The 22,824-nt window shown below is 57.0% G+C and overlaps 1 protein-coding gene across 1 annotated transcript; it reads right to left on the bottom strand.

Annotated features, from left to right (window-relative positions):
• Positions 1–116: 116 nt before the first annotated feature.
• DPH1 (diphthamide biosynthesis 1) lies at positions 117–9,135 on the bottom strand. The gene is made up of 12 exons (XM_065896672.1): positions 9,066–9,135; positions 7,096–7,248; positions 6,912–6,975; positions 5,210–5,331; positions 4,643–4,800; positions 4,392–4,513; positions 2,482–2,550; positions 1,920–2,076; positions 1,687–1,787; positions 764–842; positions 377–517; positions 117–206 (listed from the first exon to the last, which is right to left on the bottom strand). Exons 1-12 carry the CDS (start codon positions 9,133–9,135, stop codon positions 117–119), a joined length of 1,326 nt encoding a protein of 441 aa, XP_065752744.1.
• Positions 9,136–22,824: the final 13,689 nt, after the last annotated feature.

Raw genomic sequence — 22,824 nt, 5'->3', positions numbered from 1 at the left:
CCAATGCCGGCACCACCCTGGAGGCGGGCCTCAGAGAGAGTGGACGTTGCCATGACAACGGAGAGAGGGTGCGGCCCGGCCAGAGCTGGGGCTGATACCTGGGACCAAGGAGCGTTTCAGGGAGCGAGCGGCGCGACCTCCTCGTCTCTGCAGCTGCAAGCCTCGCAAGCCACGGCTGGAAAGGGGCGCGCGGGCCTCTCCTGAACCTGAGGTGGCCGACTTTGGTCACGGTCTCGCTTCCGCGACGTTCCCCACCCCGCTGACACGCATTTCCCGTAGCGGCCGCAGGGCGGCGGGCTCGGCTCGCGTCACCAAGGAGGCGGCCAATGTGTGGCCGCGCCCAAGCCTCTCCGCCCTCCTTGAGGTTCCTTCCTACCTTCGCCAGCGCCGGCCGGCCCGGGTGCTGGAGCAGCCGATCCCGCCCGTGGTTCACCGTCCACGGCCCCAAGGAGCTGCCAGCGTAGAAGTCCATAGGGTAGGGCTGCTGCCAGGAAATGTCTCTCAGGGCCACTGCCGCCTAGAGGAGAAACACCGGACAGTAACATCTACCAACATTTTTCTACGCAGGATTATTTAATTCTGCCCTCACGACGGCCTACGAAGGTCCTACTATATCCCTATAGCACAGAGAGGAAATGTGAGGTTCAGAGAGGTGAAGGGACTTCCAAGGCCACACAGCTAGGAAGTGGCTCAGCTGTAACCCACCCACAGAACTAGGAGCAAAGCCCACTCCCTCCCAGGGATTTTCAAAACGTGGTGTTACCTCATAGGGTGTGAGCAGCGGCTTGGGGAAGGCTGTGCCCCAGTCAATGGAGAGGCGTGGACATGCCACCTGCACCCACCTGGGAGGGGAAGTCACGTCAGATCCAAGCGGGGGGGGGGGGGCCCTGTTCCTGGGCAGCATGCTGAAGAACATGGCTGTGTCCCCAACACAGCCAATGCATGCTTACTATTCTAAAGACTGTCACCTACTGCTGTTTAGAATAACACTATGGGAACTTCCCTGGTGGCACAGTGGTTAAGAATCCGCCTGCCAATGCAGGGGACATGGGTTTGAGCCCTGGTCCAGGAAGACCCCACATGCCGCGGAGCAACTAAGCCTGTGGGCCACAATTACTAAGCCTGCACTCTAGCGCCCGCGAGCCACAACTACTGAAGCCTGCGTGCCTAGAGCCTGTGCTCCACGAGAAGCCACCGCACTGCAACGAAGAGTAGCCCCTGCTCGCCGCGACTAGAAAAAGCCCACGCCTAGCAACGAAGACCCAACACAGCCAAAAATAAATTAATTTATTAAAAAAAAAAAAGAATAACACTATGGTGTTGCTTGTTTTCTCCTGTTTCCTCCACTGACTATGAGCTTTCTGAAGGGAGGGCCTGGGCAGCTCATTTGCAATAGTATCTCCAGAATCAAATGTAGTGCCTGGCACAGTGCAGGTGCCAACCACCCCTCCAACTTATCTCATGCAGAATGACTATGATGCTGCCGTTGCCTGTGAGCTCCCAAGCCAGACAAAGTAGGGAAGACCCACAGCCAAAGGTAGTCCCTGCTGGACGAGTGCTCTGTAAACACTAAAATTTCATGATCATGGAAGCACCGACTCCAGCCTTCATTAGGTGCTGGGCAGGACCCAGATTCTAAGCTTTTTTAGCCAGTCATAGCTAGACAGGAAAGGTGGGCAGACGTACACATCCACCTCAGGAAGAAGGCTAAGCTTGCTGGGGAAGATTTCAGAGAGCAGCAGCCTCACGAAGGGAAGTCCCAAGGCTCGGAGCCGAGATTCCAGGTGCTGTTGGGAGAGGGAGGCAGAGCTGGGGTCCCCACGATCAAGCAGCCAAAGCTAAATCCCTTAGGCTACTGATTTTCCCAGCTCGGTTCCCAGTTAGTCCTCTTTTCCAGAGGCCATCCCGAGCCCTCTGACCTCCAGAATCCTGGGACTGCCCTGGCGGCCCAAAGTGCCCAGGATGAGACCCCAGGATTTAGCTGAGCGGGCAGTGGCTATGGCTTCTTGGCGGTTGGCCTGCATGCGCTGGCAGTCATACTGCTCTCTGGAGAGGACTTTGCTGTACGGGTCGTATCTGGAAAAGAAGCTGTCATGGTCACAGTGACAGCCACTTACAGGATTTGTGCTATATACACAGCTCCCCGACTCGGCCCCTTGGTCTCCTGAACCCTCAGTCTCCATACAGGCAAGTAAGAACAGAGGCAAGAGCAGAGATTGTCTTTGGGAAGATCAGTTCCACAACTCGAGTAGGCAAGAGTGGGAGAGGGATCTAGGATCCAGGTGTGATTCCAGGGGATGGGTAGGTGCTGTGCAGCAGCAACCCTTCCCCTGACACCGAGATTCAGAACCCAAGTGCCTCAGATCCTTAGGGCCGGGGGCTGTTAAGTGGCCAAGGGATGAGGAAGTTTGGGCTGATTGAGGGTTTCAGTGGCAGGGAACCCCACCCCCTTCCCAGCTGGTCAGCCAGCTCAGTCCATACCGGTAAGCGGGGACATTGGGGTTGGCAATCATGACAGACTCCAGATGGAAGCGGCCATCTCCAAGATATCTGCAGGGGGGAGAAAGGGGACAGTAAGTGTGGGGTGGGGTGCCAGAAGAAGCAGGCACTGGCTCGGAGGTCCAGAGGACTGAGTTCTTAGCTATGCAGCTGACTGTGTATGTGAACTGGGACACAGCATCATTTCACACACACCGCCCCCCTCACCCCACCCCACACGCCCTGTTTTTTGTTTTTGTTTTGGCTGTATTGGGTCTTCGTTGCTGCGTGCCGGCTTTCTCTAGTTGCGGTGAATGGGGTCTACTCTTTGTTGTGGTGCACGGGCTTCTCATTGAGATGGCTTCTCTTGTGGCTCGCGGGCTCTAGGCACGTGGGCTTCAGTAGTTGCGGCGCACGGGCTTAGTTGCTCCGCCCCATGTGGGATCTTCCTGGACCAGGGATGGAACCCGTGTCCCCTGCGTTGGCAGGCGGATTCTTAACCACTGCGCCACCAGGGAAGACCCCCGTCCTGGTTTTTTCACATGTAAAATAAGTTTGAATTGGATGACCATTAAGGCCCCTCTAGCTATGTAGTGCAGAATCTAAGAACTGCACCTCTACCCACCCCGACCTTCTGGGGGAAGAGTAAAGGGTCAGCCAAGACCATGGTAAGGCTCTAGATCTAGATCCTAACTTGGAGGTGGAGGGACAGATTCTCCCTCACCTAGCTCAATATAGATGTGGGAAGTAGTGTTCAGGGTGTCATCTATGCCATAAATGAGCTTTCAGGGTATATACTGGCTACTCTCTGCCCAAACTAGCTCTTGGGTCCAGTTACTGAGTTGTAATAACAGCCACTGTTTACTGGGCTTGTGCCTTCCGTGTACCAGGCCTGGGCTAAACACCTGACATGTATGACTTCACTCAGTCCTATCAGGTAATCCTCCAAGCTGCTACCTATAGTATCCCCATTTCACAAAAGATACAAGTGAGGTTCAGGGATGTTAAGAAACTTGCCCAAAGTCACACAGCTATTAAGCAGTATATCTGGGACTTGATTCTAGGCTTACCCATCAGGCTGTACCAAGCATGCCTAGGAGATGCTGTCCCTAACAGTACCTTCCCAGACCATGGAGAGGCCAGAGATTGGAAGACAATCTGCACGGCAGCTCCTTCTGTCTTGGAGATCATACCAAATTTTGATGAATGGCCAACACTCAGAGTGTCCCTCCTTCCAACACACACCATGACGCCCCCAGGGGCAGGCATCTATGAGCTCAGAGTTCTGTAGGGACAGGCACAGGGGAAATGCCCCTCAGGGAGCAGGGCTACCAGGTCTGGGCTGGGGAAGGCCCTGATGTGGGCCTGCTAGGGGCAGGGATGTCCTGTGTGGGTGCAGGTGGGGCTGAGTCGGGGGAGTGCCCCTCCCTCCTTCCCTGCCATTAGCTGGGAATGGGGCTCCCCTCCCCAGTCTTAGCCGGGGGAGCTGTTGGCTCTGGGGCTGGCTGAGTTCACACAACATTAAGCATTTCCATTACCTAAAATAATTAGGCAGCAGGAGACATGCTGCTCCTGCTTGTTAGCTGTCCGGATGCTAAATTAATGGGGCTGCAGCCTGGGCGTGCCCATCCATCTTCTCCAATTATATTCCCACCACTTCTAGCCCACCCTCATCCCCCATCAGGCCCTGATTCCCGCTCCACCCTGGGCACAGCCGTCTGGATGTTGGACAGAGCGCTGGAGAGGGAGACAGGAAACCTGAAACCCTATTTGGTCCCCCATCTTGCAAGGTGACCTTGAATGAATGGCTAAGGAGCTTTAGACTCAGTGTCCTTTCCTGGATGATGAACCTGAGCTCCCTCCTAGGGTACGTTTCTTGTGTCTCTATGACTGGCACCCCATTTTTCACTTACACAACAGCCTCCACCTCCTTGGGTAGACGGGGGGACGTGCAGCCCAGGACCTCCCCAGGGGACAGGGGCTTGCGCTGTGGGACACTCACACGATACTCAGCTTTCAGCTCTTGGGCAGCTGCCTGTAGGGATAATGAGGGAAGGGAAGCAAGTGGATGGGGAAGGAGAGGCAGGGCCATAGCACCAGCCTGGAGCGCCTGCCGTGGGGATCCAGGAAGAGCCTGGAAACTGGCCACTGTCTGCCCACTTACCTGCAAAGTTGACACAAACTGAATGGTGCTGACCAGCGCAAGGGCACTGGCTGGGGGAAAGGTGAGGCGGATAGAGTCCAGTAGGTGGGTAGTGTCTATCCGGATGTCCACAAACACATACAGCACCCGGAAGTCTTGGGCCGAGGTGTCCATGGGAACTGGGAGGAGGGAAGAGTTCAGGAGACTGTTCTGGAAGGCAGGAGGGGCAGAGGGCCTGGCCCAGGCCAAGGTTTCTGAGTAGCCAGGACCAGTGGCTTTAGCCTGAGGGTTAGAGGGAGGGGTTGGGGGAGGTGGGGACCGTGTTGTCACAGGTCTTTTAGAAGCTCCATCTCTGTCATTCGGCTGGGGGCCCAGCCTGCTCTACCACCAACAGCCTTTCAAACACCCGCATCTGGGACAGCAGCATGGTTTCCAAGGCAACCAAATCCAAAGGAAAGATCCCCCTGCAGTGCAGGAAGGCCAAGGCCATCCCAGAAACTGTGCATACAAGCAGGACAGGCACTGTGATGGAGAAGAGCGTGCAGTCCCACCTCCCTGCCAGGGTCTGGGTGTCCTGGTCTGCCGTACCCAGGCAGCTGTGGCCATAGTGCACCAGGAAGTCAGCTCCCAGGGCCCTTGCGGTAAAGTCATCCACACAGCAAGCCCCGTAGGTCACATCACCCATCACCATCACTTCGGCCTCCGTGAACCTGTCGGGGTGGGGAACAATGGGACAGTGACACAAGGAGGTAGCAGAGAACCTAACTGTGGAGGTATCTCAGGGCCCAGCTCCACTCTCCCTACCTCTCCCAATCCCTTGGGTTGGCAGCTGCCACTTCTGCCAACAGAGTAGGAGGGGCCCAGCTGCTACCTCCCCCAGGCCTGGCAGCAGCTCCTGGAACCGTAGCTGTATGAGGACGGACTCTGTAGCATCTTTATTCCTCTGCCCAGGCTCAGACTGCAAGAGGGACCCCCAACCCTCAGCCTGGCATACAGGGGGTCAAACACAGACCTCTGCCGCCCCAACTCCTCCCACCCAGAACGATGAACATGCACACAGGGGCGAGGACACCCATTCCCACACCCTGGCACCGTGACGTGTGTGGGCACGCGTGTGTGTATACACATAGCCTCCCCGTCGCCCAGACCCCCTGCTACCTCCCCACCTTTAGTCAGGGCCCTCTGTGCCCGGGATGGGGGGACCCGTGGACAGCTCCTCCGCAGCACATGGCGCCACCCACACACCTCATGTGTCAGGAAGAGTGGGCTCTGGCCAGCACACTGCCATGGGATCTGCTGCCAGGCCTGAATCACTGGGGGATGGGGTGGCTGGGGAAGACCCCACTCTCCCTGAACTCACCACAGGAACGGGGCCAGAGGATTAGCTCTTCCCTGAGACCCATCCCTGGGGCATGGAGTCTGGCTCAGTGTCAGGGGGTCTCCCCATTCCTCTCCTGGGGGTGTGGTGCGAAAAGCTGAGCTGCTGCCAGGCAGCTCCCCCACCTCCCCAAATCAGGCTGTGCACAGAAGCAGATAATTCAGCTCCTTAGAATGCAGCCCAGGCGTCTGAGTCAGCCAGAGCACTTAATTTTTTATAGATTAAAATGTATGCAAATTGGCCCGAGCCCCAGAGAGCATCCCCAAGGGGCAAGAGGGTGGGAGCAGGGAAGTGAGTCTGTGGCTGCTGGGTGGGGGTGGGGCGGCAGCAGGGAAGTGGGAGGTTCCCATCACGAGGTGACCTCCCCTTTCTTCTTTCGCCCTCCCTGTTCCTGTGCTGGTTACAGATGGCTGAGCACTCACCCCCCTCCCAAGGATGGCTCATTGTATTGAAGAAACTTAGATGAGGGAGGTAGAGGAACTGAATACCATCTCCTATGTGCTTCTCCCTCTGCCAAGCCCCTCTTGCCTCACTCCTCCAAATGTGCCAGAGGAAAAGTTTCCCCCAAGCCAGACCCCCACGCTGACCACCCAGCCCACTGCAGGGTCAACTCTGAGGACTCTCAGCTTCTTCCTCAGGCTCCACCACCTGCTGTGGGCCCACCTTTGAAGATACTGGAGTTGACTCCTTTCTCCCTCCCAATTTCTTTTAGGGAAGGGGAGATGTATACAGACAAGCAGGGATTGCAGCAGGCTAGGAGTTTAGTCTGGGGTTTTTCCTTGGTGTGTGTATGGCTGTGGGAAGGAACACGGTAAGGCAGAGGTCCAGAAGGAGAACATGATGTCAACAGGCAGAGCTGCAATGGACGTGGGGAAGGTCTTGGTTCAGCTTCATCAGTGGCCCAAGGCTCACCTTTCCAAGATATCCACAATGGTACAGGCGAAGAGAAGGAGGCCTTCAGGCATTTGCAAGGCCACTGCAAGACAGAGCAGAGACATGAGCAGAGGGCTGGGAAGAGACTGGGATAGGGACACTGCCCCTGGCTCGGCTGGGCAACCTCTCCTCCCCCACCCCCGCTCAAAGCTTACGGGCTCACCCTTCTTGGCCTGGGCCTGTTGGATCCTCCAGATGGTCTTGGGAATCTCAAAGTTATAGTTGGAAGGCAGGACTTGAATGGCTGCCTGCAGCTGGGGATTCTTCAGGATCTCAGGGGGTATCTGATTGGCCAAGCGGCCCCGAGGGGCTCGACCTAGGATGAATGCAAGGCCTGAGTTGTTTGGTGCCTGGCCTAAACCACAGCCAGACCTGAGTGAGCTATTAACACCACCCAAGTTTAAGGCCCCGATCCTAGATGCCAAGGGAATTGGCCCAGCCTTCTTCCCCACTGAGTTCATCCTGAAGCTGGAAGGACAACCCATTAAGCTAGGAGGAAATCTGTATAATTAATTTCCACGTTATGAGATTATTGGGAATCAAGGACTTGAGTGTGTGGCTCAGCTCTTACCTCAGGAGAGTAAGCTGACACCAGGGGACTCAACTGAGAGGCAAATGAAAAAAAAGTCCACACAACCGCTCCTTGATAGAGAACAATCCTGAGAAAACGCCAAGAGTCCAGCCAGCCCAACCTGTCTGGGAAAATGTCCCTCTCCCCCCAGCCCCTGAGAACACCTTGAAGTTCTGAGATCCTAGATATGAGATCTATAAGCAAACTGTTGTAAGTACTCATTTAAAAGACTGCTTTCCTTACTTGAGTCCCACTGACTATGTCTACGCTGGTTAATTCCTGCACTCTTCCCTCTCCTCATTCAAAAGGGAAATAAACACCATACATTTAACTGACTTAACAAATTCCCCAGTTTCGTCATTCTACCCCACTTCCCACCCCAGGAAGGATGGAAAGAATACATACACTCTAGTCAGGACTGTGGGCAAACAGGTAAGGACAGAAAAGTGACCTTGCCCTTTAGGGGCTAGTAGTCTAGTGGCGGCAGATGCAGGTACACAAATAATTACAAACCCCTGATTAAAGGAGAAGAAACATTGTAGCCCTTTAGGAAGGCTGCAGCCCTTCATCTGCATCTTACTCCCCACAGTTCAGTTTAGCCCAACCCTGGTCTCCCTTTAGGCACCAGACAGTTTGGGAATGTGACAAGGAGAGAAATGAATTTATTCAGCGAATATTTATTGAGCCTGTACTATTTTCTGCCAGGGATCCTGCCAGACCTGACACTTCAGCCTCTGTGTGTGTGTGGCGGGGGGGGCCGGGGAGGGAGGGCTGATGCATGGGTGGTGGTGGTGATGGTGCAGTGGAGAACTAGAATGGCAGGTTTGGGACCCTAAGTCCAGATTTGAATGTTACCACTGCTACGGTACTTGTTCAGATGTTTTAAAGGCCATGAAACACATGCCTGCGTCTCTGGGCCCGCCCCTCTCAGAAGCTCCTCTGGCAGAGGCCCAAGTCCCTTGTGGTGGTTGGGGTGTGGGAGCTGCTAGTCGTAGCGGCTCGATTTGTCCCAAGGGCCAGTAGGCGCTTCCTCCTTTTATCATTTGGCAGTAACCTTCTGTTAACCTCAGCATTCCTCAGTAGACTGTGAGATCCCTGAGGGCAGGGCTGCAGTCCAGTCCCTGCACCTAGCACAGGCCTGGCATTCCGCGGGCGCTCAGTGAGTGCCAGGTGAATGACACCTTGTGCATCTTTCCTGAAGCATTCCCCGAAGGCACACTTGTGGAATGCCCGGGGCAACGCGCCTGGCTCCTTCCCTCCCCGTCGGGTACGTCTTATCCGTGAGTCTTCAGGCGTCTGTCTGCCCGCCAAGGCAGGGGGGGTAGCGTTTCCGGCTTGAGGACTACAAGCTCCTAGGAGGGGCTGCTCCCGATCGTGCCCTAAGGCTGCAAAAGAAAGACCTGTCGTCCTGGGCTCCAGCGACAGCCGCCCAGAGCGAGCGACGGCAAGGCCTTCCGGGTCTGGAGGAGAAACGCGCCTCCGCCATTAAAGGGTCCTGTCCCTGACTTGGGGGCCCTACCCCGAGATGCGAGGTCCGGAGGCCGCAGCCTTATAGCACCCACCTCTGCCCGGGCCGTTTCGGCTGCCGGACTCGGTGGCCTCGGCGGCCTCGGCCGCCACCAGCGCCGCCATCACCAGCTGCCCACGTTGGGACCAAAAAGACAGCGCTAGAAGAACGAGGAGAGCGCAGACAGTGCGATCGATCGCCGATCGGCCAGTGAGGGGCGGGGATTTGCGGGGCGGGGACCGTGAAGGAGAAAGATAGGGGTGGGGCTAGAGTGGGCCCCCAGGTGAGCCGGGAAGGTCGAGATTCTCGGGAGCCCCTAGTGGTCCCCGGCCACAGCGGTTGCGTTCTCCCAGCGACCCTGTCCCCTCCTCCCCGTCCGGGCAGCTTGAACCTGGTTCTCCCCGACAAGTGCCCTCCTATTTGCCGACTCCCTACCCCAGTTCTGCGGGCGGGGTCTTGTAAATGGAGACACCACAGGGTCCTCCTTCAGCTCCCCTCACTCTCTCCCCTCCTGATAAGACCTGGATGCCTATGGGTGGGGCCGCATTCCCTGCCTCGGAGGACCTCATTGCTCGGACAGGACAGAACTCAGCACCCACCGAGCCAGTTCCAAGTTGAGTCTTGGTGCCGGTTTCCGGAGCGCTGGGTTGCCCTTACACCTTTAGAACCGACAGTGTGGAAGGTTCACCTGTGATAAACTGCTACCAGGGGAAGGCCCCCAGCCTGAAGGTGCTTTCCTGGGAGAGTGGGGAAGTCTAAGGACTCGACTGCCTAAACCTTCGGGATTCTGGCCAACGTTTGCCCTGCCTAGGCTGCCCCTCAGGCCTAGGAAGCCTCTCTCCTGATCAGTGGCATAAGCTTCTGGAATCTCAAAGAGAAGGCAGGGTAGCCAGTGAGACAGCCTTGACATTTGGAAGAGCAGAGTACCTGCAGGACTGGCTTTCAGCAAGGTCTGCCCCATAGAGCAATCGTCCCCCAGGACCGTTTGCCCACGCAGCCCTCTGCTCTCTATGTGAGCACAGCTGGCCCTTTAAGGCGCTCTGTGGCCTCGGGCTCCCCTGGAGGCCCTCCCTGCTTGGAAACTCCTAATTAAGGTGTAGGGAGAAGTGAAAAACAAGCAGCCAGGCACAGGCTCTGCCTGGGAGACTGCCCAGAGAGGAGAGCTGGCTGGGCAGGATGGGAATGGGGAGGACCAGAAGGGGTCAGTGCTCTGCCCCTCAGACCACCAACTGATGCTCTTAGGACAATCACAGCTTTGGACAGGAATGTGGCCAACGTGGGTCCCAGGAACACCCCATCAGCTTGATAAGAGTCCAGGCTGCACTTTCCCATTCCCTCAGGTTCTCTGGACCCCCAGGGTGTCGGATCTCAATTCCAGGGACCCCCGTGAGTCCAGCCCCTCCCCATTCAGGACACTAAGGCCCAGCCTGCGGACAGCTTCAGCTCTGGCTGCGCTGTGAGTTCCAAGGGGGGAAAATTGGCTCCAGCAGAGTAATGGCTTCTCCCTAGCAGGCCCCGTATCCCTTAGGGCCTTTCCCTAGGCAGAGGTGGGCCCACTGGTGATAGAAGTCCCCCATCCTTTTATAGCACTGCCTCACAGCCCCTGTCCTAAATGAGTTGCCCTGGCCCCCATTAGGAAATGAGCACATGCCCCAAGACCCTGCAGTGCAGGACACTGGGGGCTGTTATTCAACCTAAGTGGAGAACACCTCCATCTGTCCATGGGGGTCTCCCTGCCAGAGTTACTCAGCAGTCTGAGTAATTACTGCCTGACAAGAAGGCGGGCACAGTGCTCCCCCAACATTAAACTACAACACCCACCCACGGTCGCCCCCACTCCCTGGCTGAACTCCAAAACAGCACCCAGCCAGAGGACTGAAATAACTCTGCTTCTCACACTCACGCCCAGCCCCAGCCAACTTTGCCTAAGATACTGGAGATTGTGGGGCAGGGGGTCATGGGGAGGCGGCTTGAGGAGGTGGGAGGAGGATCGGCACACCCTGATTCAGGCCCATACTTGGGCGCTGATCTGCTGTGAGATGCTGGTCAAGTTGTTCAACCTCGCTGACGTTGGTTTACTGGTGGAGGGCCTCTGCAGCTCTCAGCATCATCGAGTTCAGCTAGTGTCTGCCTGGCGGAGCTCAGACGGGGTGGCTCAGTCCAGTTCTGCAGCTGGTGGAGGCTAAGAGAATACCTCACCTTCTTTTCCCACTACAAGATGGACCAATTTTTTTTTTGATGTGGAACATTTTTTTGTATAGATTTTATTTATTTATTTATGGCTGCGTTGGGTCTTCGTTGCTGCACTCGTGGTGCCCAGCCTTCTTATCACAGTGGCTTCTCTTGTTGCAGAGCATGGGCTCTAGGCACGCAGGCTTCAGTAGTTGTGGCTCGGGGGCTCTAGAGTGCAGGCTTAGTAATTGTGGCGCACAGGCTTAGTTGCTCCGCGGCATGTGGGGTCTTCCTGGACCAGGGCTCAAACCCATGTCCCCTGCATTGGCAGGAGGATTCTTAACCACTGTGCCACCAGGGAAGCCCTGATGTGGACCATTTTTAAAGTCTTTATTGAATTTGTTAAATATTGCCTCTGTTTCACATTTTGGCTTCCTGACCAAGAGGCACGTGGGATCCCAGCTCTCCGACAGGGGATCGACTCGCACCGCCTGCTTTGGAAAGTGAGCTCTTTCTCAACCACTGGACTGCCATGGTAGTTCCGGACCAGTCTTCTTAATCTTCAGGACAAGGTTACTCTCTCACCTCCAAGCATTTGCACATTCTTTCCTGCCTGGAATGGCCTTTCACCTTCTCAGCCTGATGAATTCAGCCCTCAAGACCAACTGGCATCTCTTCTGTGAAGCCTTTCTGGATGGTCTTCCCCCCACCACCCCCTACAGAGCTAGCAGAGCACCCTCCCACACTCTGTATCTCTTCCTGTCACATTCTAGGATAGCTTGTGGGTCCTCCCCAACTGTGCCATAAACTACTGGAAGTCCAAGCCTAGGTGGTTAGCACAAACCCAGAGCCTCAGTGTGGTTGAACGCAGGTATGGGTGAATGAATGATAAGGGCCTTCTTTTTGACCTTCTGATCATGACAAGTTTTTCCCCAAGGAATCACACTATTCACCCTCTCACTTCAATTAGATCTCTGCTTAGATGTCACCTGCTCGGAGCGGCTTTCCCTGACCTGCCCATATCAGCTGCAGAACAACACCTGGCTGCTTCTTCTTCCAAGCACACCATCTCATCTGGACTTTCCTCAGTTGGTCCCTATTAACTGTAAACTCCACAAGGGCAGGGACCTTGCCTTTTTCACTGGCTGAATCCCCGGGGAATAGTAGTACTCTACAATGATAGACCCTCAATAAATGTGCCTTTAAAGAGTGACTTACCCCACTCTTTTCCCCCTCCAGGACCCCTCTTATCCCAGGCCAGTAGGGGGTGCCGGCCTCCACCCAGGATTCATCTGGCCTGAACCTTCTCTAAGCTCAGCCCAACTGGTCCCCTGTGGGACCTGCTTTTTAGGCGGTGCCTCCTCCATTTTCCACGAAGCCCCGGGCGGGGTCTGTGTAGACTGAGGGAGAATAGAGCCCCCCACCCTCCCAGGCGGAGATAGCTTGCCTGAGCCCCACATCAGTCTTTCCCTCTCTAGAATATGCAACTGGGCCTGCCCAATGCTTGCTGAGATGTGTAGACCAGCCAGGGGGCACACCACACCACCCCTCAAAAAGGATAGTGTCCTGGGTCTCGGGATGCGATGCGGCTGGGTCTGCCGGAGCTATCCTGGGCAAGGAGGAGCCGTCGAGCCTCCGAGGAGGAAGAGGAGCCGGCCAGGGAGGAGATGGGCAGGGGTGCAGACTTGTGATCGGGGGCTCTGGGCGGCGGTCCTCGCATCCCAGCCGGTGGGCAGAGCGCACGCTTCCAGCTGCCTCTCTCGGTGACCTCCATCCGCGAAGGGCGAGCGGGGGGTGGGGGTGGGGTGGGGCGGCGGGTGCGAGCCCCGGGAAGCCCACGGGGCCCGGGAGGGGCTCTCGAGTGGCCCGACGACTGGCCCGGGGACTGGGGCAGGTACTTGGACGGCCGCAGGCCAAGGCTCGTCCGCGGGTCGGGCGCAGCGAAAACACCTTGGGAGGCGGCGCCGCACGGCTGAGCGCCGCTGCCCTGGGAATAGGACGGCGCTCAGCACCGCGAGCTGAGAGCACTTTCATAAATTTTGTATGGGAGGCGCTCCGTGAGCGGGGGCGGGGAGCGGAGAGAGAGAGGGAGGGAGCTAGCGAGCGGAGGAGGGAAGGAGGGAGGAGAGGTGGGGGAAGCCGGGGGGAGAAAGGGAGGCGCCCCGCTCCGCCGATCGCACGGTCCTGCAAACGCGCGCCGGGCGCTTTCCCCGGAGCTTGGCGGTGCGTGCGAGCGCCCTTTTGCAGCAACCGCGGCGGCGGCTGCGGCCCGAGGGGGCGGAAAGGAGGGGGCCGCGGCGGGGCGGCCGGGGGGCGGCGTCCCCCCTCAAAACCGCCTGCAAAGTGCTCTGGGCTGCAGAAGCAGGCCGCCAGCTCCGCGGAGCAAGCAGCTCGCCCCGGGGTTGCCGGGCAGCGCCACGGTCGCCGGTGGGCGCCGGTGCCCTCGGCGCGGGGCTTGGGCTCACCATGCCCCTGCGGGGCCGGGCCGCCGGGCACAAGCGGATCCCCGGCTTGCCCCCGCCTCGACGCGCTCGGATTAGCTGCAGCCAGCGCCCAAGGATTTGAATCCGGACCCTGGGAGGGAGCGCGCCTAGGCCGACCTCCGAGTGGCGGCCCCGCGGCCAACATGCTTCGCAAAGGTGAGTTGGAGCCGCAGGGGCAAGTTGGAGTTGGATACGCACGGGGCAGAGCCGCGAGCCTGGGAGCCGCCCGAGAGCTGCCAGGCGCCGGGGCTCCGGGCCCGGGAAGCAGCTCTGGGCAGTCTGGCGGGCTTTGCGGGGACGCAACCGGCGAGGAAGTGCTGCTGGAGGAGCTCAGCCCCTGACTGGGGCCAGTAGCGAGACACGGGATTTGCTCCCTGGATCAAGCGGCCAGGCCTAGGGTTCTGGCTCGGCGAGGTCATTTCGAGACCACAGTGAGCTGCCCCTGATGGAAGGGGCGCCGGCCTCCTGGGACCTTAGCTTTGCCAGTATAAAGTTTTGACTTGCAGGCTCCATCCCCTGCGCGGGCACACGCCGCCAGCTTCTGCCGCTTTGGCGGGGCCGGGTCCAACCTGCGCTCCGGTGCAGCTGGCGGTCAGTCACCGCGCGGCCCGGCCGCTCACTCACTGCGCGTCCTGGTTCCCAGGTGGGGCCCGGACCCGGGCACCTTCCCTGTAGCCCCGCTTTGGTGGTCCTCTGCAGCGGGCTCTGGACACCCAGCGGCCGAGGGTTGGTGGCTAGCCCCTGCTGATCGGTTCCTCAAACTTTCCTTCTGCCTGGAGCGGAGGTATGCGAAGGCGGAGGCCGTGCCGGGAGCGAGCGCGGCCGGAGCCAGGCTCAACTTAAGAGACCGCGACCACCTCACGACGAGCCTTGGGCTTGTCGAGCACATAGCTGAGCGCTGCAAAGTTGGCGCGGGCGCTGGGGAAGTCCCGCCGCGCCCCCACGTGGCTGCCGCGCCGGGAGCTGTCCCCAGGGCCCAGGGAGGGCAGGTGACCACGCCGTGAGCCCGCGGGCTCCGCCAACCGCTGCCCGGGCCTCTGCGTCTACCTCTCTCCCTTCCCAGGTCCGGGTGGGCTGCGGCGCCCCGTCGGGACCCCCTCGTCCCTGGCCCGGGCCGAGCGGCTGACGAGCCGCCGGCGCCTACGGCTGGCTGCCCGGGCCCTGCGAGAGCCTGCTGAGGCGGGTGCTCAGGTAGCGGAGGGGCCTGATCCTTGCGCTCCGCGCTCCAGCCTTAATCCGCCCCTGTTTCCATGGCAACAGACCGAGGTGTCGTAAGCACAGGATTCTGACCTCACAGTAGGATGGGGAAGGAGAAAATGGGCAGGGGGGAGGTGGCGGAGGAGGGGGAAGCAAAGCCCGGAGATGGGCAGGGAGGAGCAGATGTGGGGGTGATGGAAGAGACCCCGTAAGCAGGTCGGACAGGTAGGTGAAGAAACCACGCCTGCGCTGGAAGCAGTAGAGGCGGTGTGGTGGTCCCGGCTGTCTCAGGCCGACCCAGGAGCCTCGGTTGCCCCACCATGTCAATATCCACAAACTTGTGTGTGACTTGTGCCCTCCACGTGGGTCGGTGCAGTGCAGGGGGGAAACGCTGACTGCCTTTCACTGTGGGTGGGAAAAGTCTCTGCGGCTGGTTGGAGAAACCACTTCACGGATACACCCCAGTTCCTTTTCCTAGCAGAATGGGACTAAAAGCCTTTTCAGCAACCAGCGGTGCTGGCCAGAGTGTGTCTGCACAGAGAGGATGCTTTTTTACACAGCTGAGCGCAGGCCGAGGTCTGGGCAGCCTGGGCCAGGAGCGTGCAAACTTGCCCCAGTGGGGAAGGCTTCCCAGGCAGTTTTAAAGGCCGCCATGTCTGGGCTGCAGGTCTGTGATGGAGATAATAGAGAGGAACTGACATTTCATCTCCCTTTTGGTCTTTTGTCTTTTGGCAGTTTACAGTTAAAAACGAGCCATGAAGCAGCCCACGCACTTTATTTATATGGTTTAAGTGCCCAGGGAGGCTTGAGCAGCCTCCAGGAGCCTTTTTCTCACATCCTTGCTAGCCAGAGGCCCAGCTTGGGATGAGTCCAATGCATTCTGGGGGCCGCTTCCCAGGGGGAGGCTCTTTACCTTGCCCAAGAGGTGGCCACTGGAGGCTTGGCAGTCACGTGTGTTTGCCACTTGGGCTATTTTTCCCTTCCTGCACAGCTTCATTGGCAGGGGAGGTTCTACCAACCAAAGAGGCTTCCACCTGGATTGGCCTGAGGGAAGCAGAGCAGAGAAGTCCTTTGCTGGGCTGGGCTGGGCTGGGCTCCAGTGGCCTGGAGCCTGCTGGTGGGACATGGTGTGGGCAAAGGACTTTTATTTGGGTCCTTTCCTGGGCAATTTTCTCCCTTGGCCCCTGATCCTGGTCCCCAGGACTGGTCTCTTTTGCGCATACAGGCACACACACACACACACATACACACATACATGCACACAGGCCACTCAGATTCTCTGTGTGGATTCTAGGTGTGTGCCCAGAGACAAAGATATGACTGGGGCTAGTGCCAAGAGAGGTGGCCCTTGAAGTTTCTGCTTCTCAAATTGTTCCCAAAGGCTCCCAGCAAAAATGTCATAGCATGGATTCAGATAGCTGTTGCAGTTTCCCTGCCTATCAGATGCAGAACCCTGGCTCTGAGGGAGTTTCATAGTTTAATTATGATTTGGAAAAGGATTTGAAAGATGAAGAAAGAGTAGCCCTCCCTAGTTCCTGGGAGAAGAGGGGACCACGAGCCCTACCCATCCTGCAAAGAAACCCCAGAGGAGGAAGAAGGTGAGAGTAGGGATTGGACCACAAGGGTTGTCCCTCTGATTGCTGGTTGTCCTATTGCAGTTAACATGGTGCTGACCCCAGGCAGGACATTTTAGGAACTGGGGGTGCCCTACCTCTGTGAACCAGAATAGCCCTGCGTCCTCAGTGGATCTTGCTGCTGACAGCGCTGGTAGCTTTAGGCTTCAGCTGGCTTTTCCATCTCCTGGCCTACCCCAGAAGAACCAGGGATATAAAAAGCAAATCTCTGGTCAGAGATGAGAGGTGGTCAGGGCAAGCGAGGCCCCGAGCCACCCAGCACCGTCCAGGAAGGAAGGGCAGCCTGCTGGGGGTTTTGCTTTGCAAGAAGCGGCCTGCTTAAGGTCAGGATCTATGGTTTTCATTTTTAGAGCTATAAAAACAATGCAAATCAACAGCCTCTGGGTACATACAGAACCTTAAAGTTTTTGTCTTGTTGAGCAAGAAAATAGAGTGCTAAATAGGTTTTGTTAAGTGGCAGTCTAATTAATAATTTAAAATCTTGTAGCTGTCTTTCATTAGAATTTATCTGTACATCAACCACAAAATCTGTCAAACACACTCATTTATATAAGTTAATGCCATCCCTGCATAATTCAGCAAGAGCTAGATTAAGGCCTGCAACCCAGTAAGATGCATTTCGTCCTTTTGGTTTCCATAGCCTGATGGGCTGGCCTAGTGGCTAGACTGGGTCTCCTTTGTGGGAAGAAGGGAAGGTAGAGGGGCCATGGGGTTGTCAGATGCTTGGTTGATTTGAATCCAGAGGTTCCCTAGGGAATCAGAGAGTCTCCATGTGGCCAGGTTTCAGCAGGCTCCTCTTGGAGCTATTAGTGACATGGCCCTCCTTAGCCCCAATGGAGAAGGGAAGTGGAGAATGTTCCATGGACAGCCAAGACACTCTCCGTTCTGCTAGAGAAAGTGTAGAGGGGAAATACAAGAGCCCTGTCTAGAGGGCTGAGATATGAGGCTTTTTAGCCCAAACCCAGGTACAGAAGCGGGATTTCAGTCTTCCCAGCCCAATTCTGTCCCGTTCACGTAATGCAGCCTAGTGAAACCAATGACACCAAGACAGTTTCCTGACTTAGGAGCTTCCGGACTTCTTTCCTCAAAGCTCCTGGTCCTTATGCCAGCAAAGAGAAGCCAATAGGAAGAATTTTAGGGGAGCACCAGGTCACCTCAATAGAGAGGAGAGGCAGAGTGAGTTGCTAAATAAAGTCCATGCGTGCATTTTCTCACCAGGATCCGGAATAAAAGCAAGGAAAGCAGTGCAATGCTCCCCTTTTGTGAGCTCACACAATGTGGAAAATGTGTTTTGGTTCCGTCTCTGTCATGCCAACACAGGGCCAACTCCTCACTGCAATTTCCAGGTCCATTTTCTATAGAGGAACTGTTCAGCGCTCAAACTCCCAGCGTGGACATACTGGCTCCTTTAATGCAGGAATGAGCCTGAGTTTCTGGTCTCAGATTCAGGATACCAACCCCGACCCCCCTGGAGGGTTAAACAGCTCCGTTTTAGGAGACCAGGTGGATAACCAGAGCAAACAGTGGACTTGACGCCAGGAGAGGTTCTCGGCCAAGTTTGAAAAGAGGAAGTCTCATTAGGAAAAGGAAAAGATGGGGAAAAGGGTAGGTGTTTGCCCCCTGACCTGTGGCAGAGTTGGGACCGAGGAGGGTGAATGGGACCTTGTGGGAGGTGAATCCAACTCCAAGCTTTGGAGTCAGGGCCTGAGAAAGGACAGAGCAGAAGCTCACTCTCTGGAGATGAGAAGGAGGGGGCAGGCATCATGAAGGATGTCAAGAACGGATCTGTTTGGTACCATCTGCAGTGAAGTGGTGGTTAAGGTTAAAGCAGAGAGGAGATGACAGGGAGGAAACAGATGGCCGAGGAAGCAAAATAACTGGCGAAACGGGAACAGAGCCTCCAGGGACAGCAGAAGGCAGGACCTCCGTGCAGAGTACTGGAAGCAGCCCTTTCCTCGGGGTGCGCTGACCAGGCCACCCTGGGTAGAAGTGAGCCCGAGAGACAAGTGAGGCAGGCACCCCAGGGCGAGGGCTTCCTCAAGGCTTGGGAGACATTAACTCCCAGGCAAGGGGGCCCAGGAGCAGGGACCTTTGGATGTCGTTGAACTGGGGAGAAGAGGCACGGCTGATTTGGTGTCCATTACTAGAGCAAGGGGAGGGCATGTGGGTCTCAGAGCATACTTGGCCAAGCCTGCTGGGAGGAGGGATGGATGCGAGCTGGAAGTGGGCGTCAGGGAATGGACTGTTCTTCCCAGCCTGCCTTGAATTCGACTGCGCCAATCCCTGTCCGCGTGCTGACAATAGCTGCTTATAAGTAGTGATGGGCCAAGCTGAGTGGACTTCATGCCTCACTTCATGCAATCTCCACAATCACCCATCAAGATCAGTGTGTGCTTGTCCCTGCTATCAAGATAAGGGAACCGAGGCACAGACAAATGAACTCCCTTGCCCTGGGTCACCCAGCTGGTACACTGAGTCAGGATACGATCCCAGGTTTTTCTGCCACCACGCTCTTTTCCATGCTCTCTTAACCTTTAAGCTCCACTGCCTCACATGCCCATCTGCCTTGCTTTATATGACATTTGTTTTGCGAGGTGGCGGGCACTGCTGAATCACTTGTGCCTCGTTACAGAGTTCCCTGGTAGTTCCCTTGCACTCCCCTTCTGGTGTTCATCCAGGAACATCTCTGGCTGGGACTTGGGGCTCCTGATACCCTGAACCCCTTTCTCATGTGTCCTGTCCACTTCCACACACACACTTTCTGTCTGGGGAGACACACCCCTCCCCTACTGTCTCCTGCTCTGGATTCTTCATTGCAGACAAGGATGAGACAGTGGGCCAGCACCAACCTGCCTGCTTTCATGCCCTTAAGAAAGGTGGAGCCATGGTTTATTTGGGGGCTGGGACTTCTCCATAGGTTGCTCTCCCGTGGCTCCCCTTCCAGGCTGTCCTGGTGGACTGGCTCACAGAGCCACACCCCAAACTGGTCGGTGACTAGGGAGCAACAGCCTCTGGTGGTGGCAGTTAGACTGGATGAGGGAGGTCCCTCCACCTGCACCTACCCCTCCTCCTTTGGAATGTTCCTTCACTCCTCAGGGCGCTCCCACGGTCCAGCCCTACCCTGTCAGCTGGGTGGTAATTGCAGAACTCAGAGCTATCCTCCACAAGGGATTTCTCCTGCCCCCTTCCGGCCACGGTTGCGTACCTGAGAGGCCCATTCTTCCTGCAGTTTGGAAAAGGAAAAAAAAAAAGGCAGAGTCTAGCAGATCTCGCGGTGTAGAAGAGCAGATTCCCCCCTTGGAGCGAGGAGTGCCTCTCCTCCTCGGTGTGGGTGGGGCGGGGTGTCAGATCTAACAGATTCAGCGGGGTGCTTCCGAACCTGTGATTACTGTCTAATCAGTCAGTGAACTTGGGATCCGAAACTGCAAACAGACCCTGCTATGTGATTCAGAAGAGGTGCTGTGGAGCCGACATAGCAAGAGGGTTGGCACAATACTCTGTGTGTGTGCAGAAACACACCTGGTGAGCGCGCAGCAGGCTCCGGGAGTGCACGCCAGAGGTCCACTGTGGCAAAGCTGAGCGTCCCGAAAGCTCAGCTGTGGGCTCGGGCGCTTAGGTCGGCACTCCCACCCTGGGGCCTCTTGCATGATGTTGGCACCACGGGTGGCTGGCGAGCCACTCAGTGGGGGCCCCGGGAGTGGGCAGGCCAGCGCTCTGCATGCCACGTGTCGGGAACAAAGCTCAAACGGGTATATGGCTCACCCGCCCACGCAGGGGTGGGTGGGCACGACTCATCACATGTCTGCCAGGGGACAAACCACCGCAGCCCTCGGAGCCGAGGCCTCTTGGTAGCGTCCTGGGCTGATTCCAGAGGACAGTGGTGCTGTGGTCGGGGTGGATCTACAGGAAATGGAGCAAAAAAATTCTTCCCCAAGTCAGGAGAAGGGCTGAGTTACCAGCTCTCAGCCCACAGAGGTGGCATGAGAGTTACTTCTGCCTCTAAAATTGTCCTAGCAGAGTTTGCCATGTCTCTCTCTGGGCACCCGAGCCAACACGTCGTGAAGGGGGCTTTTATAGAGAGATTCATGAGGCCCTAGGGGGAAAACCGGCATTCTTCTTACAGTGATTTATTTATAGGGCGATTGGATGTTGGGGAATGGAGACTAAGGTGCCTCCATTAGTGAGAAGCACGCAAGGCTTCCTGCGTTTGACATTTCATGGGGCGACTCCTACCAGGGAGCTGCTTTTTCTTTTAGAAGGTTTTACCTTTAATGTTCTATTCATGGGCTTGTCTGAGCAGGCTGGGAGGAGGAAGGAGCAGGCAGTACGGTGGGCTTCGGAGGAGGCGGGCCCGGGTAGGTCACGCAGTGGCCAGCGTGGGGCAGCCCGGGCAGGCTGGGCGGAGGGCGAGGGCTGTAGCACGCCGGCCGCCACCTCAGCCTGTGCTGCAGGCAGCACGTCTCACGGTGTTTACCCTCCTGTCTGTCTCTGTCTTCACCGGCCGCCAGGCCCTGCCTGTAGCAGCAGCTCTGTGCGACCCTGGCTTTGGCCTGGCTAAGACCCTTTTCTTCCTGGGGGCCCTGGGGCTCCGGAAAGGACCCCAAAATTGGAGTCCCAGGGCTGGGTTTGGTTCCGTCTCTGTGGCTGACTCACTAGGACCCTGGACACTGGGCCTCAGTTTCCCCATCTGTAATACGACTGGATTGACGGTTTGACAAATGTTTTTCGGCAGTAGAAGAGCTTCTTCAAATCATGTCCAGTGTTAGAGCCCAGAATACAGAGCACATAGCGCAGGTGGCCCTGGTCAGAGCTGGCTTGAGGGACCTCCTCCTCTGGCCTTACTACTACCCTAGCAGCTCCTCCAGTTTGGGGGCTGGGGTCCGCTGCCAGCAAGCAGTGCCGGCAGGAAGGCCACCGGCTGTGTCACGTGCTGACGTAGAGGACACCGCACTGCCCACGGGCCTGGGTTTGAGCTCTGTCTCGTGCAGCGGGGCTTGGACCCCTGGTGACCACTTAGCTGGGAGAAGCTGTCCACACTTGGAGTCTGCTTGCCCTCACCTCCCTCTCACCCCTCAAGGAGGACGCATCAGCCGTCACTCCACTGTCCCCTCTCTGGCTTGACGCTGACCCTACCAGACATTTTCCTTGTCTCACCTGACGTGGTGGCCTTTGACGCCGTCGGCCATAGTTTCCCTTGGCTTCCCTGATGGCCACCCCCCTGGTCTTTCTCCTGCCTCTGTGGCTGCTCCTTCTTGGCCAGCTTCACTACCTCCTGCCATCCTCCAATATGGTGCCTCCCAGGCATTGCTCTGGGGGTGTCAGCTCGTCCACGGCTGTAGCGCCCATTAACTGACCCCCGCCCCCCAACATCCCATCTCCAGATGAGATGTTGCTTCTGACGTCCGGAGCCATCCAGCCAGCTGACCCCTCCCCCACATGTCTCCACTGGCAGCCACACAGGCCCCTCAAACCCAGTGTGTGTGAAACCGTGCTCTTACTTCTACTCTGAGCTCTGAGCAAGCTCGCTCTTTCCCCATTTCTCCCATTTCAGCATTTGGCAGTACGATCCCTGCAGGTACCGTCAGCCTGAGAATTGGACCCACGAACGTCCCCCCTCACCCCACCCCTCCCCATTAATCTGAGATGTGCTGCCTGTTCTCCCTCAGCATCCTTCGTGCACCTCTTCTCCCTACCTCCACCCTAGCCTCGGCCACCATCCTCTCCCCAATCACACCAGTAGCCTCCCTGCCTCTACTCTTGCCTTCGCCCAATCCAGCCTTTACGTGGTGGCCAGATTCTACAATGCGGTGGGATCTTGTCCCTCCTTGTTTAAAAGACTTCAGTGATTCCTTTTCCTTCCGGGGATAGTCCAGACTTCCCAGCCTGGCCATCAAGTCCTCCTCTCTTGCCCCACCTGCAGCCCCACCCTCTCCTCTCCCCACTCCCCACTTTGAACTCTGAGGTCCAGCTCTAATGAACTTCTTTCAATCCCTCGACTGAACTGTGCTCTCTGTCTGTCTCTAAGGATTTGCAACAAGCAGCTCCTGCTGCCTAGAACACTCTTCACTGCTCTCTTCCCCTTCACGCTCCTCCTTCAGGACTCAGCTTACACATCACTTCTCTGGGAAACCTTCCTGCACCCCTTGGATTGGGGAGCCATCCTCGATGTCCCACCATATCCTGTACTTCCGGTCACAGTACTCTATTTCTTTTTTTAAATTTATTTCTGGCTGCATTGGGTCTTCACTGCTGCACGTGGGCTTTCTCTAGTTGCGGCGAGTGGGGGCTACTCTTCGTTGTGGTGCAGGGGCTTCTCATTGCAGGGGCT

Source organism: Phocoena phocoena, chromosome 19, assembly GCF_963924675.1.
Source record: "Phocoena phocoena chromosome 19, mPhoPho1.1, whole genome shotgun sequence".
Lineage (NCBI taxonomy): Eukaryota > Metazoa > Chordata > Mammalia > Artiodactyla > Phocoenidae > Phocoena > Phocoena phocoena.
Note: the sequence above shows the minus strand (reverse complement) of the source record. Positions and strands in the feature narration are given on the sequence as shown.